Below are 13,431 nucleotides of genomic sequence, written 5' to 3' on the forward strand. Positions count from 1 at the left end.
TCACTTTACCTATGTGAGTACGTGTGTGAGTATATTTTCTTATTTTGATTGAAGCATAAAATTACGTTGTTGAAATTAACAGTTCTTCTTTTTTAACACAAACAACGGCAACATAGAAATAATTTACGTTATGTTAACCAATTTAATTGCAGCATTGTAAACTAATCATACTTTTCATCTTAATATATCCTACATATTTCATTTTTATTGAATCATTGCACGTCTTATCTTACACGTCTAGCTGGCAGGTTCACGGATCTTCTTTTTTAACGTAAATACAGAATAATGACTGGAGTGTAACTGTTATTTATGCATTATATTATTTAATACGTGTATTATTCTATTCTATCGCTATTTATTGCTGTAAGCAATTTATTTCAATAATTACCAAGGATCAAGTGGATTACAGCCACATCATATATATACGTGTCGGAAGAATTTTTGACAGTTTATTATGTCAAAAATATCTAACTTCACATTATATCTTTCGCGCCAAAAAACTTAGTGTAAAGTGTTGTGTTTATTGTGTACAAATTAAAATTTGAATTATTATTATGGATACTCAAGATATGGATCAACATTCAAGAGATATACAGAGGGAATATCTAGATTTTCTTGATGATGAGGTAATTACGTGATAATGTATTTTGTATATATATGAAAAGTATTTTTCGTAGACTGACCAAGGAAAGTATTCTCAATTAGTAAAAGATATGATATCAGATAAGAGTTGTCGATTATTGGTGAATATCAACGATTTACGTAGAAAAAATTCAACAAGAGCTCTTTCATTACTTAACAATGCATTCGAAGAACAAATGGCTTTTCACAAAGCTCTTAAAGACTATATATTGTCGGTTAATCCGGATTACGCCAAACAAAACGTGGATTTTTTCATCGCTTTCGAAGGGAGCTTCGGGAATAAACACGTTACGCCTAGAACACTCACTTCTAGATATTTGGGTAACCTAGTTTGTGTGGAAGGGATTGTTACTAAATGTAAGTGGATTTTTTTATTTAATTATCAATTTTTAAGCGCGAAATTGTTATTCAAGGCTCTTTAATTCATCCTAAAGTCGTGAGAAGCGTCCATTATTGTACGGCAACAAAAAAAATTATGGAAAGAAAGTATTCAGATATGACTTCTTTGGACGCTATACCCTCATTAGCGGTGTATCCTACGAAAGTGAGTGTTTGATTTAAATCCCCGAAACGATGTTTTATGATAAATTGTCTTCATTTTCAAGGACGACGAGGGTAATCCTCTTGAAACAGAATTCGGTCTTTCGACTTATAAAGATCATCAAACTATATCTATTCAAGAAATGCCTGAAAACGCCCCGGCGGGGCAACTACCGAGATCTATCGATATTATCTGCGATAACGATTTAGTGGATAAATGTAAACCCGGCGACAGGATACAAGTTGTCGGGAATTTTAGATGCTTGCCGAATAAACAACAAAATTTCACAAACGCTACTTTCAAGTAAGTACAATTTGAAATGTTTTATTTTTTATACAATTTATACGGTTTACAGGACGGTTGTTATAGCTAACAACATTTCTCAATTGAGTAAAGAAGCGGCACCGTCGATAACGAGGGAAGATGTCGCTCGTTGTAAGCAACTTGCAAAATCTAATAAAAATATATTTGAATTATTAGCGAAATCGTTGGCTCCTTCTATTCATGGTCACGAATATATAAAAAAAGCCGTGCTGTGTCTCCTATTGGGTGGTGTTGAAAAAGTATTACCAAACGGAACTAGACTTCGAGGTGATATAAATATACTCTTAATAGGAGATCCTAGCGTCGCTAAATCTCAATTACTGAGATACGTTTTACACACCGCACCTAGAGCTATTCCTACTACAGGTAAGTTACGAAAATTTTGAATTTTTCACAAAATTACGTCAAACATAACCTCAAATTTCATGATTTCAACAATACAGCCATCAACTATCACTTCTGTCACAAATGTTCTGCTTCTTTTTCACTATTAATTATGGTGTTACACTACTTCACTTTGTTGTATAGATCTATGGTTTTGTTTATTATTTAAAGACAATCTTCTTTTTTAATACATTTCTTGGCACCTAATATGACCAATGTCTTACATAGAGATCTGGAAACGAGGGAAACGGGGGTGGGTTCATTTCAAGGACGCTAAATTATCTCACTGTGTAGCCGCTAGGTTGGCGTTGTGATCGATGAATGTAAAATTTAAATATTCAACTATAAATCAATTATAAACAAGAGAACCAAGCCGCTACAAACCTGTATATAAGACCGCGAATATAACTGAAACAAAAAGGATAACATAACCTAACTTTTATAAACGTCAATTCTGAGAAAATAAATAAAAAAAAAATTAGGTAGGGGATCGTCTGGTGTGGGTTTGACTGCCGCCGTAACGACGGATCAAGAGACCGGCGAAAGGAGATTGGAAGCCGGGGCTATGGTACTTGCCGATCGCGGTGTCGTCTGCATAGACGAATTCGACAAAATGAGCGATCTCGATAGAACCGCAATACACGAAGTCATGGAACAAGGTCGAGTTACGATAGCTAAGGCGGGTATACACGCTAGTTTGAACGCTAGATGTTCGGTATTAGCGGCCGCCAATCCCGTCTACGGTAAAGTAAGTATTATTTTTATTATTATATCGAATATTTTACCATATTTTTTTAGTATGATCAATATAAAACTCCAATGGAAAATATAGGTCTGCAGGATTCTTTACTTTCGCGTTTCGATTGTCTATTCGTAATGTTGGATACTGTTAACGCTGATAATGATTTATTGATATCCGATCACGTAGTGAGAATGCACAGATACAGGTAAATTTGAATCGATTTTTTTATCCTATAATCGATTTAACTATCGATTATAATTGTCAAATGTCAACGTTTACTTTTATGTCAACAGGAATCCTCTAGAACAGGATGGTGAAGTACTACCGATGGGTTCGACAGTTGATATATTAAGTACTAAAAATCCGGACGAAGATGACGAAAAAGAAGTACCGATGTACGAGAAATACGATCCTTTATTACATGGAGCGAGTCGGAAACGTACCGATAGAATTTTGAGTGTGGAATTTATGAGGAAATATATTTATTTTGTGAAAATTTTGAAACCTGCTTTGACAGAAGAAGCTTCCGAGATTATTGCTGATGAATATTCGAGATTGCGATCAGAAGACGCTTTGGAAACCGATCAGGCCAGGGTGAGTGTATTTTAATAACCATTGAAATGTATAGAATTTTCCAAAATTCAATAATTGTCAATTGTCTAACATAAAATATTGATAATATGGAAAATTTTTTCATGGGGGGCTCGAAGACTTATTTGTAATGATATCACTATATTTTATCTACGACGATGCATTAAAAGACAAAATAAGAAATCTTTACGGAATAAAATACCTTGTGTTTAAATTTGGCTTATAAAATGTATATAGGATGTCCGAAAATAAGAGATTTTTCAGTTTTTTTCACTAAAAATGCGTTGATTATCAAGAGTTTAGGAGGGGGTGGGGTGTAAATGTTTTACTTGTGTTAATTCAATTTGCCATATGGTTCACACTATATTTTTTCTGCGACTCTGAAAAAGCGAGATAAGAAACTGAAGGATTAAGAAATAACTTTTTGTGTCAATTCTACTTGAGAAATGTATACAGGATGTCCCGAAATTAATGACGTTATTTTCACACTTGTTTCACACTATATTTTTTCTACGGCCGCATCGTGAAAATACGAAGTAAAAGATCGATACTTAAAATTAGTTTTCTTGTAAAATCGGCTCAATAAATGTATATAAGATGTCCCGGACTCAATTAGCTTTCTATATAGGTTGTCCCACAAATAAGGTTTTTCTATATTTTCCATTATTTTCACTACAAAAGCGAATATTATAAAGTTTTGTTTGTGCATTTTTTACGGACGTCAATTTTTATTGTTCGAAACTTGTTTCACATTGTATTTTTTCTACGACCGCAACGTAAAAAGAACCAAGTAAAAGATCGAGAATTAAAATTCGTTTTCTTGTGAAATCTGCTTAATAAATATATATAAGATGTCCCGAACTTCATTTATTTTCTATATAGGATGTCCCAGAAATAATGTTTTTCGATATTTTTCGTTATTTTCATTACAATAGGAAATATTAAGAAGTTTCGTAGGTGCATTTTTACGGACGTGAATTTTTATTGTTCGATGCTTGTTTCACATAGTATTTTTTCTACGACCGCTCCGTAAAAAGACGAAATTAAAGATCGAGAATTGGATTTTGTTTTCTTGTCAAATCTCCTCAATAAATGTATATAGGATGTCCCGGACTTAGTTACCTTTCTATACAGGATGTCCCACAAATGTTTTTCTATAGTTTCCATTATTTTCATTTAAAAAAAAGCGAATGTTATAAAATTTTGTTGGTGCATTTTTTACGGACGTGAATTTTTATTGTTCGAAGCTTGTTTCACACAGTATTTTTTCTACGACCGCCCCGTAAAAAGACGAAATTAAAGATCGAGAATTGGAATTTGTTTTCTTGTCAAATCTCCTCAATAAATGTATATAGGATGTCCCGGACTTAGTTACCTTTCTATACAGGATGTCCCACAAATGTTTTTCTATAGTTTCCATTATTTTCATGTAAAAAAAAGCGAATGTTATAAAATTTTGTTGGTGCATTTTTTACGGACGTGAATTTTTATTGTTCGAAGCTTGTTTCACACAGTATTTTTTCTACGACCGCCTCGTAAAAAGACGAAATTAAAGATCGAGAATTGGATTTTGTTTTCTTGTCAAATCTCCTCAATAAATGTATATAGGATGTCCCGGACTTAGTTACCTTTCTATACAGGATGTCCCACAAATGTTTTTCTATAGTTTCCATTATTTTCATTTAAAAAAAAGCGAATATTATAAAGTTTTATTGGTGCACTTTTTTACGGACGTGAATTTTTATTGTTCGAAGCTTGTTTCACACAGTATTTTTTCTACGACCGCCCCGTAAAAAGACGAAATTAAAGATCGAGAATTGGATTTTGTTTTCTTGTCAAATCTCCTCAATAAATGTATATAGGATGTCCCGGACTTAGTTACCTTTCTATACAGGATGTCCCACAAATGTTTTTCTATAGTTTCCATTATTTTCATTTAAAAAAAGCGAATATTATAAAGTTTTATTGGTGCACTTTTTTACGGACGTGAATTTTTATTGTTCGAAGCTTGTTTCACACAGTATTTTTTCTACGACCGCTCCGTAAAAAGACGAAATTAAAGATCGAGAATTGGAATTTGTTTTCTTGTCAAATCTCCTCAATAAATGTATATAGGATGTCCCGGACTCGGTTACCTTTCTATATAGGATGTCCTACAAGTTTTTTTTATTCTAAACTCATTTCACACTATATTTTTTCTACGATACACCACAATTTTAAAAAAACGGAATTAAATGATAATTTTATTTGAAAATTTTAAATTGTTGAAAACGTAAGTAGTTGGATGTATAGGATGTCCCGAAATTTTCATGCTCGATATGATTAACAGATAAATGAAAAAAAAAATATTGAAATAGTGAATATTATGGATTGTTATTTCCACACTATATTTTTTCTTCGACTCCGTTAAAACATCGGGATTATATTTGTATTCGCGCCGTCGTTATATGTACGGGATGTCCTAATATTAAATCGGATATTGGATTAGATTATTTATTGCATATTTTAACGGATAGACGCAACCCGTGACGCCGCGTACCTTAGAAACGATGATCCGTTTGGCGACAGCTCACGCCAAAGCAAGAATGTCGAGAACGATCGAAGCCGAAGACGCAGACGCCGCCATCGAACTAATACGTTACGCTTATTTCAAAAAAGTATTAGAAAAAGAGAAGAAACGAAGAAGACGCGCCGAAGACGGTTCCGAAAACGAAGAAGAACAACGTCAGAAGCGACCTAGAAGAAGGGTAAGTAAAATCGCCGAATCGATTAATCGATTAATCGACGTTTACGTTTTATAGAGATCGGATGCGAGCGAACAATCGGACGAAGAAATCATTTCGACGCAAAGTTCGACTAGAAGTCGATCTACGGTCCTAACTGGCGTACAACCGATGGAAGGGGAAGAAGAAGAAGAATACGTTGTTAACGGTATAAACGGTCGCGTAGAAGAAAATACTACTATGGAAATCGATAATAGCCCTAGGGAGATATCAGACAATAGATTTTCTACTTTCAAAAACGGTCTTTATAAGGCGTTCAGGGAAAACGCGTCTCAATCGTTGGGATTGAACACTATTAAAACGTTCGTTAATAGTAATAACCCCCAACCCTATACGCAAGGAGAAATCGACGCCGCCATTGAAAAAATGACCGACGACAATCAGGTTATGTTGGCCGACGGTATTGTTTTCTTAGTGTAACTGTTATCAAATGTCGCAAGTCATTGTTTTTCTCAGTGTAACTTTTACGAATTCAATTTTTAGCCGTCGTCTATTGGGGGTAGTAGAGTTTAATATGATGAGACCCCGTATATTTATTTCACGTTTCGTCGAATTTTTTTTTTTTGAGAAGACATTTTTCTTGGTGTAACTTTTTTATATTTAATTTTTAATCGTCGTCTATTGAAAATAGTAACAAAGTATCAATTTTTAAATGAGGGGACCTCGTATATTCTATTTTTTTACATTTTGTCGATTTTTTCCGGTTACGTTACCAGACTCCTTTATTTTTTTTAGTGTAACTTTTTCGATTGATATTTTCGTCTGTCGTCTACTGAAAATGGCGGTAAAATTTCCATATTTAAATGAGTAGACCCCGTATATTTTTTTTACATTTTGTCGATTTTTCTGGTTACATTATCAGACGCCATTATTTTTCTTAGTGTAACTCTTTTATATTTAATTTTTAACTTTTTTTTCTCAAATAGTGTCGATTTTTTTAACATGCCTCTAGACTAAATGCAAAAAATGACAGCCAATCATTAGGTTATGATAACGGACGTTATCCTTTTTCTTAGTGTAATTTCCGATTGTATTATTTCCATTTTTAAATAATGCGACCCCCGTATATATATTTTGTCGATTTTTCCAGTTACGTTACGTTACCAGACTGCATTATTTTTCTTAGTGTGACTTTTTCGAATAAAATTTTCAACTGTCGCCTATTGAAAATTTCCATTTTTAAATAAGGAGACCCCGTATTATAGAAACAATCGTTATATTAAGAATTGTTTTTCTTCTTGCTAATATAATTTGAGATACCCTCGTATATTTCTAATATGTTTTCAACTTAAGTAAAGTTGTTGATAACCCCGTATATATTTTTTATAATGAACATTATATATTTTAAAACCGTTTTTATACAAAAAATTATTCTCTAAATCGTTTAAAAATAAAAGTCAGCCATAATTTTTTTAAATTTCGTATTTTACATTTATATATATATTTTTTGATAGATAAATACAGGTTGTACTCAAAATTTTGAAATTCGATGTTTTTGGGCGTTTAAATAAAAATTTTGACCCCCAAAGCTGAAAACCAAAAAAATAAATACGAAATTAATTTTCTTTGTAGGATAATGTTAATAAAATATTTTTTCATTTGTTTCTTGTTTTTATTTATTAATCATCATCAAAACTTATTTCTACAACATCGATAATGTACAGTTCGTCCCACCGGGAGTTTCAGATGATATAATCTTCCTAATTATCATATTTCTTTGCTTAAAAGCATCACCCCATATATATTCATCACTGGTTTTCCTTCCTGAAATTAGTGGTTGAAAACTTTTTTTTGGAAAAAACGGAATTTTATGGAAAATCTATTTATCACTGTAAAAAAAATGAATCATACTGTAATACACAGGGTCAATTCTTTAATATGATATTTGTCAATGTTAAAACTTGTTACACCATGAATAGGACAGCTGCATATTTATAAAGGTGAAAGACAAGGTACAAGGAAAAGAAGAATAAGGTAACCTTAAAGAGCAATCTAATTATCAAAATCAGTTGATGTTTATTAAAAATGGTCGCTGTGGTGTAAACAGATGCCTTTGCCGTGAGTTTCATCATAAAATGAAAAACACTTTCGAAAAAATAAAAAGCTGACACAGGTACATACAAACAAGTCAATTGTTTATCCTATACCATTTTGACGTACAAACTGACCAAAAATACTCTGTTTCGAAAAAATTAAGAAAAAACCTGACAGTCCTACGAGAAAATCGATTGCTTACCCCACGGCCACCATTTTGACGTACATCAGCGGTTTCCTTAGATTGCCTAATTATATTAACAAAATAAAAAAATTATTGGAGGGAAACAGAAATTTGAATGAAAAAAGTGAGGAATTAAAAGTAAAATGGGTTTATTTAAATAAAATAATGGCAAATTTTACATAAAAAAGCCAAATTATAAAAAAAAGTTAAAGTATTGATTTTACAGCTAAATATTTATCAAATTAAACATAATTTTTAATTGGAAATCATTTTAATAATACCTATTCCCTCTCCTATCGCGACCTCTATGTTTAAAATTGTCCCTTCTATCATAATTTTGTTTTCTTCTATTAGAATCATGTCGATCTCTATTACTATCATATCTACTGTAAGAATTATTTCTGTGTCTGTCATCTCTGTAATTATCCCTAAAACTCTTAGGAGTACATCTGTCATCCCTACTAGGATACTTCACAGGTTGCGATAAATTCCCACTTTTATATGAAGAATCATTATTGAAACTCTTTTCCGGAAATCTATTAGCAGTGTTGGAATTTGGATTTCTAGGTTTGATGTTCAAATTTTTATCGTATAATCGAATGCCGTTTAATAATTGAACTGCGTATTCCACGGATTGTTGATGTTTGAATGTGACGAAACCGAAATTCGATTTTCTACCTTCTTTGTCCGTTGGAATTCTAACTCGTTCTAAGGGAGCTGCTTGAAGAAATAACTCAAAAAGTAGTTCCTCTGTAACTTTATCCGATAAATTTCCGCACCACACTGTTTTTTCGTCATCCATATTAGCTATTTAGATAAAATAAAATTGTTATATTTTTGTCCCCAAATAATAGATAAACATATCCAAATGTTTTTACGCTTTTATGTCATTACTGTCAAACTTCATTACGAGAGAAAGTATGTTGGCAATCATAGTTCTGAACGCTACAAATGTGCTCTTTATACACCAAAAATTTAAAAATCATTTATCAATAACGGTATAAAAGGAATATATATTAAATTCATTATTTTTCGTAGTCATATCAGTTTAATTATTTTCGATTATTTAAAGCTTGAAGTTAATTTTAAAATATTGTTATTCTTTCGAACGTTCCTCACTTAACCTACTGTCATTTTTTTATAATAGTTCTATGGTTGATAGATCATCGGTTTTCTACTATTAATTCTATAATAATTTAGACAATATTATTATCTCAATTTTTTTTGTTGTAAAACAATACTTTCAAGAGTTTTCTTGTAATTACTTCGAAATACTTATAAACTCTATCCATATTTAGTTTATCTATGATATACATTGAACAATACTGGTAAGTTAACCTAAAAAGTCATCATGGTTCCCCCAATGCCAAATTTAGTTAAAAAACAAAGTTGGAGTGAAGTAAATAAATTAAGAAAAGAAGAAAGGAAAAAATGGAAAGAACAAAATTTAGCCAAGAAACTCGAGAAGAAAAAACTAAAGGAAATCGTTGAAAATGAAAGAGAAAATAAAGATGTAAAAATACAACAAGTTTCGACGCTTTCGATAGCCGTTCCAGGTTCTATATTAGAAAACGCGCAATCACAGGAACTTCGGACTTACGTAGCAGGACAAATAGCGAGAGCAGCGTGTATATTTCAAATAGACGAAATAATTATATTCGACGATTATGGAGACGAAGCATCCGCTAAAAAATCAACTTTAGATAATGAAAACGGCGGGGTTTCAGCTAGACATTCTTGCATACAACTAGGAAGGATTCTACAATATTTGGAATGTCCGCAATATCTTCGAAAGCATTTTTTTCCTATACACAAAGATCTTAAATTTTGTGGATTGTTAAACCCTCTAAACGCTCCCCACCATTTAGCACCCAACGAAGAATTCTTATTCAGGTAAGTCCACGATATATTTATTAAAGCGCGTATTAGAAACATTTGTAATATTTTTTTAGAGAAGGTGTAGTATTGAATAAACCCTCTAAAAATGGTAAAGGCTCCTTTATTAACGTAGGTTTATTAAAAGAAGTGCACACAGATAAATTACTAACTCCGGGAATCAGATGTACGGTTAGATTAGATCTAAAAGAACAATCTAATAAAAAACTGAAAGGTACCGTAGTTTCTCCCAGTGTACCGCGAAAAGAAACGGGGGTTTATTGGGGATACACGGTCAGAATAGCGACGAATTTATCCAAAGTATTCACCCAATGTCCGTATAAAGAAGGATACGATCTATCGATAGGTACATCTGATAAAGGGGAATCCGTAGATGAATTCGCGTGTCCTTCGTATAAACATCTTTTAATCGTATTTGGGGGCGTTCGAGGTCTCGAAATGGCATTGGAAAACGATCCAGTACTAGACGCTGATGATCCCAAGTTACTTTTTGATAGTTATTTAAATACCGTCCCCGGGCAAGGTTCGAAAACCATTCGAACCGAAGAGGCAGTTTTGATTAGCCTCTCAGCTTTGAGATCTAAGCTAAACCCCGAAGTTAAACCGGTTAAAATGGACGAACAAGGATTAGTTAATAGGGATGAAATGGTAGTTGAAGAAGAGGATCCTATGAGTAGATTTGATTAAAATGATTTTTTTTATTAAACGTTTTTATAAAAACTTTTGTGTCTTTTTTACTGCTCTTCCTAATTTTCGTACATTTCTTAAAATTATCGATGGAAAAAAGAACCATGGGACGTCCTGTATAGTTAAAAAAAAACAACTAGTAATGTATATTAAAACCTTTATTTTATTTTGTTTTTTTGGAAAAAAAAGTAAATTTACCATCACCTAAATCTTGAATATGTCAAAAACTTTATGATTTAACAATTAAAAATGGAAACCTAATATCAACAAGAATTCAAATTCGATAAACTTGTCTAAACTAACGATCTTCTTTTAGAGGTTAAAAAGGTCTCAGCTATTAGAGCTGTTCAGCCTGTTTTGATGAATTTTTCATATACATCTGATACTATGAAGTTAATATTGAAGATAAAAAGAGTAAATGAAATTGTACTATTGGTAGGAAGAGAAAGAGCCTCTTAATCACTTGAAACTTCGATCTTCTATCTTAGCTTTATGAATATTAACTATTTTAAATAGGTTATTCTTCTTTTCCGTCTAAATTGATCTTTATCTATCTCCCCGACCATCTATATTATTTGACGTGAACTAAAGTGATCAGAATCGGTGAACAAATCAGTAGATACCGGTAATTGCATTATTGAATGTATAGGCAATTACGCGATTTACAAGGGGAATTCGAAATGTTTATAAAAACAAGCAAAAAGTTCATTTTTTATTGAAATACGACATTTATCCATAAAATAACGTAATCTACAAGGAGAATTCGAAATGTTTATACCAACAAGCAACAAGTTTATAAAAATAAAATAATTTTTATAAAATAACGCGATTTACGAGGGTAATTTGAAATGATTATACAAATAAGCAAAAAATTTCGTTTTTTTAGTTAAATATAATTTTTTTAAATAAAATAAGGCGATTTACTTACGAGGTGAATTCGAAATGTTTATAAAAACAAACCAAAAAATTCGTTTTTCACTCAAATACGAAATGTTTTATTGAAATATAATTTTTTTTTTAAAATAACATTTACAAATGGAATTCGACTAATTTTATATTGAAATTCATTAAAAAAGATTTTTTTTAATAAAATAACTATTTAGACACAGTATAACGTATATTGTATATTTTCGTTTAGACAATTTTATCAACTTTTCAACAATATAAAACTTAACTTGAATCACATGTTTTTTTTGTTTTTCTTTTTTTATTTTATTCCAACAGACTTTTTAAACGTTACATTTATGAATGGAACTTTCGACGGTTTCCCTTAAACTCGCTATAACCGCCGCCTGATCTATCGATTCAATAATCGCAGTACCTGAGACTATCATATTAGCACCGGCCTGAAAAGTCCGCGGTTTAAGCGCGTATTCAAATTTATTTTAAATGTTATATACTCACTTCTGCACAAGCCGTAATCGTATTCAAACCAACACCACCGTCTACTCCTATGTCTAACAAGGGGTAATTGTGTCTTAACCACTGTACTTTAGGCATCATGTCGTTCATGAATTTCTGTCCGCCGAAGCCCGGTTCCACGGTCATTACTAATATAGCGTCAGCGTGATCGATATATTGTCTCACCTCTTCTATACCAGTTGCTGGTTTTAAGGCCAAACCAACTTTCATACCCGCTTCTCTCACTTTTCTACACACTTTTATCACGTCGTTTATAACTGGTTCTATATGGAATGTATATAAGTTAACATCTGCGTTAGCCATTGGTTGAATCCACTATAAATAAATGTTTATCGATGTTTTTTTATGAGTTACATTACAATAAACATTTATATTTGTTTGTTTTTAACGTAAATTTACCTTTTCTGGATTAGCCACCATCATGTGCGTCTCGAAACAGGCGTTGGGTATTTTTTTCCTAAGACATTTCACTACGGGATGACCGAATGTTAGGTTAGGAACGAAGTTACCGTCCATAACGTCTAAATGTAAATAATCTGCACCGCTATCTAATAATTTTTGCGATTCTATATATAATTGGGATAAATCGGCGTTTAAAATTGAAGGCCCTATTTTGCATTTCAACTTATTTTCCATAACGTCTAATAAACAAAAACACTACTCTAATGATATAAAGGATATGACAGACTTTGACTTTTGGTCAAGGTGACGTACGAAAAGAGCCAATAAGAAACGACTAATTTTTGATAATAGTTAAATCACTATATTAGTTCAATTATCGAGGATATTGCATAACTATTTAAAGTTTATCAAATGTTATCTTAAAAAATAATTAAAGAAATAAAAATATAGAAATTTATCATTATTTAGCGTTGTCTTAATTTATAGTATTTCTAGTTTAAATTTATGTAACGTCAGGATGGCCGAGCGGTCTAAGGCGCTGCGTTCAGGTCGCAGTCCACTCTGTGGGCGTGGGTTCGAATCCCACTTCTGACAAACTTTTTCTATTTTTTTTTTCGATTCAATTAGATTACAGATTTTAAGCAAAAAGTTTAACAAAGCAAATACCAAAAAACACTTTTTTTATGTATCTAACAAGTAAAATACTTGAAAACTTTTTTCTCTACACCAACAACTCGAATAATAAATTTCTGGATGTGTAAAATGCCTTGTAATATGTTCAGGATGTGGGCTAACAAGG

General features: G+C 32.0%; 4 protein-coding genes and 1 non-coding gene across 6 annotated transcripts; 3 read left to right on the top strand and 2 right to left on the bottom strand.

The window, feature by feature from the left end:
• Window positions 1-465: 465 nt before the first annotated feature.
• On the top strand, window positions 466-7,608 carry LOC130895528 (zygotic DNA replication licensing factor mcm3). Its single transcript, XM_057802877.1, has 10 exons — window positions 466-626; window positions 678-999; window positions 1,056-1,186; window positions 1,248-1,486; window positions 1,539-1,873; window positions 2,374-2,639; window positions 2,690-2,838; window positions 2,927-3,227; window positions 5,741-5,971; window positions 6,026-7,608. Exons 1-10 carry the CDS (start codon window positions 555-557, stop codon window positions 6,425-6,427), a joined length of 2,448 nt encoding a protein of 815 aa, XP_057658860.1. The 5' UTR covers window positions 466-554; the 3' UTR covers window positions 6,428-7,608.
• On the bottom strand, window positions 7,598-9,127 carry LOC130895536 (RNA-binding protein 7). Of its 2 annotated transcripts, none has more exons than XM_057802886.1 (2): window positions 8,507-9,127; window positions 7,598-7,771 (listed from the first exon to the last, which is right to left on the bottom strand). In XM_057802886.1, the coding sequence occupies exons 1-2, from the start codon at window positions 9,025-9,027 to the stop codon at window positions 7,756-7,758; spliced, it is 537 nt and encodes a 178-aa protein (XP_057658869.1). In that variant the 5' UTR covers window positions 9,028-9,127; the 3' UTR covers window positions 7,598-7,755. The 2 variants fall into 2 exon arrangements, with proteins under 2 accessions (XP_057658869.1, XP_057658870.1); XM_057802887.1 differs by having other exon boundaries at window positions 7,598-7,836; window positions 8,507-9,120.
• Window positions 9,128-9,370: 243 nt separating this feature from the next.
• On the top strand, window positions 9,371-10,846 carry LOC130895531 (putative methyltransferase C9orf114). Its single transcript, XM_057802882.1, has 2 exons — window positions 9,371-10,118; window positions 10,178-10,846. Exons 1-2 carry the CDS (start codon window positions 9,577-9,579, stop codon window positions 10,806-10,808), a joined length of 1,173 nt encoding a protein of 390 aa, XP_057658865.1. The 5' UTR covers window positions 9,371-9,576; the 3' UTR covers window positions 10,809-10,846.
• A 105-nt stretch (window positions 10,847-10,951) lies between these two features.
• On the bottom strand, window positions 10,952-12,968 carry LOC130895535 (ribulose-phosphate 3-epimerase). The gene is made up of 3 exons (XM_057802885.1): window positions 12,630-12,968; window positions 12,213-12,545; window positions 10,952-12,154 (listed from the first exon to the last, which is right to left on the bottom strand). The coding sequence occupies exons 1-3, from the start codon at window positions 12,864-12,866 to the stop codon at window positions 12,038-12,040; spliced, it is 687 nt and encodes a 228-aa protein (XP_057658868.1). The 5' UTR covers window positions 12,867-12,968; the 3' UTR covers window positions 10,952-12,037.
• A 175-nt stretch (window positions 12,969-13,143) lies between these two features.
• On the top strand, window positions 13,144-13,226 carry Trnal-cag (transfer RNA leucine (anticodon CAG)). Its single transcript has one exon. It is a non-coding gene; the product is annotated as a tRNA-Leu (tRNA).
• Window positions 13,227-13,431: the final 205 nt, after the last annotated feature.

The sequence above is a fragment of the Diorhabda carinulata genome, chromosome 6 (genome assembly GCF_026250575.1).
Source record: "Diorhabda carinulata isolate Delta chromosome 6, icDioCari1.1, whole genome shotgun sequence".
NCBI classification, from domain to species: Eukaryota; Metazoa; Arthropoda; class Insecta; order Coleoptera; family Chrysomelidae; genus Diorhabda; species Diorhabda carinulata.

Coding starts and splice junctions, on each gene's coding strand:
- LOC130895528 (XM_057802877.1), top strand. CDS start 555: ATGGATACTCAAGATATGGATCAACATTCAAGAGATATACAGAGGGAA. Junction 1,874..2,373: donor TAGAGCTATTCCTACTACAG/GTAAGTTACGAA, acceptor AAAAAAAATTAG/GTAGGGGATCGTCTGGTGTG. Junction 2,640..2,689: donor CCAATCCCGTCTACGGTAAA/GTAAGTATTATT, acceptor ATATTTTTTTAG/TATGATCAATATAAAACTCC.
- LOC130895536 (XM_057802886.1), bottom strand. CDS start 9,027: ATGGATGACGAAAAAACAGTGTGGTGCGGAAATTTATCGGATAAAGTT.
- LOC130895531 (XM_057802882.1), top strand. CDS start 9,577: ATGGTTCCCCCAATGCCAAATTTAGTTAAAAAACAAAGTTGGAGTGAA. Junction 10,119..10,177: donor AACGAAGAATTCTTATTCAG/GTAAGTCCACGA, acceptor ATATTTTTTTAG/AGAAGGTGTAGTATTGAATA.
- LOC130895535 (XM_057802885.1), bottom strand. CDS start 12,866: ATGGAAAATAAGTTGAAATGCAAAATAGGGCCTTCAATTTTAAACGCC. Junction 12,546..12,629: donor TGGTGGCTAATCCAGAAAAG/GTAAATTTACGT, acceptor ATTTATTTATAG/TGGATTCAACCAATGGCTAA. Junction 12,155..12,212: donor CGATTACGGCTTGTGCAGAA/GTGAGTATATAA, acceptor CGGACTTTTCAG/GCCGGTGCTAATATGATAGT.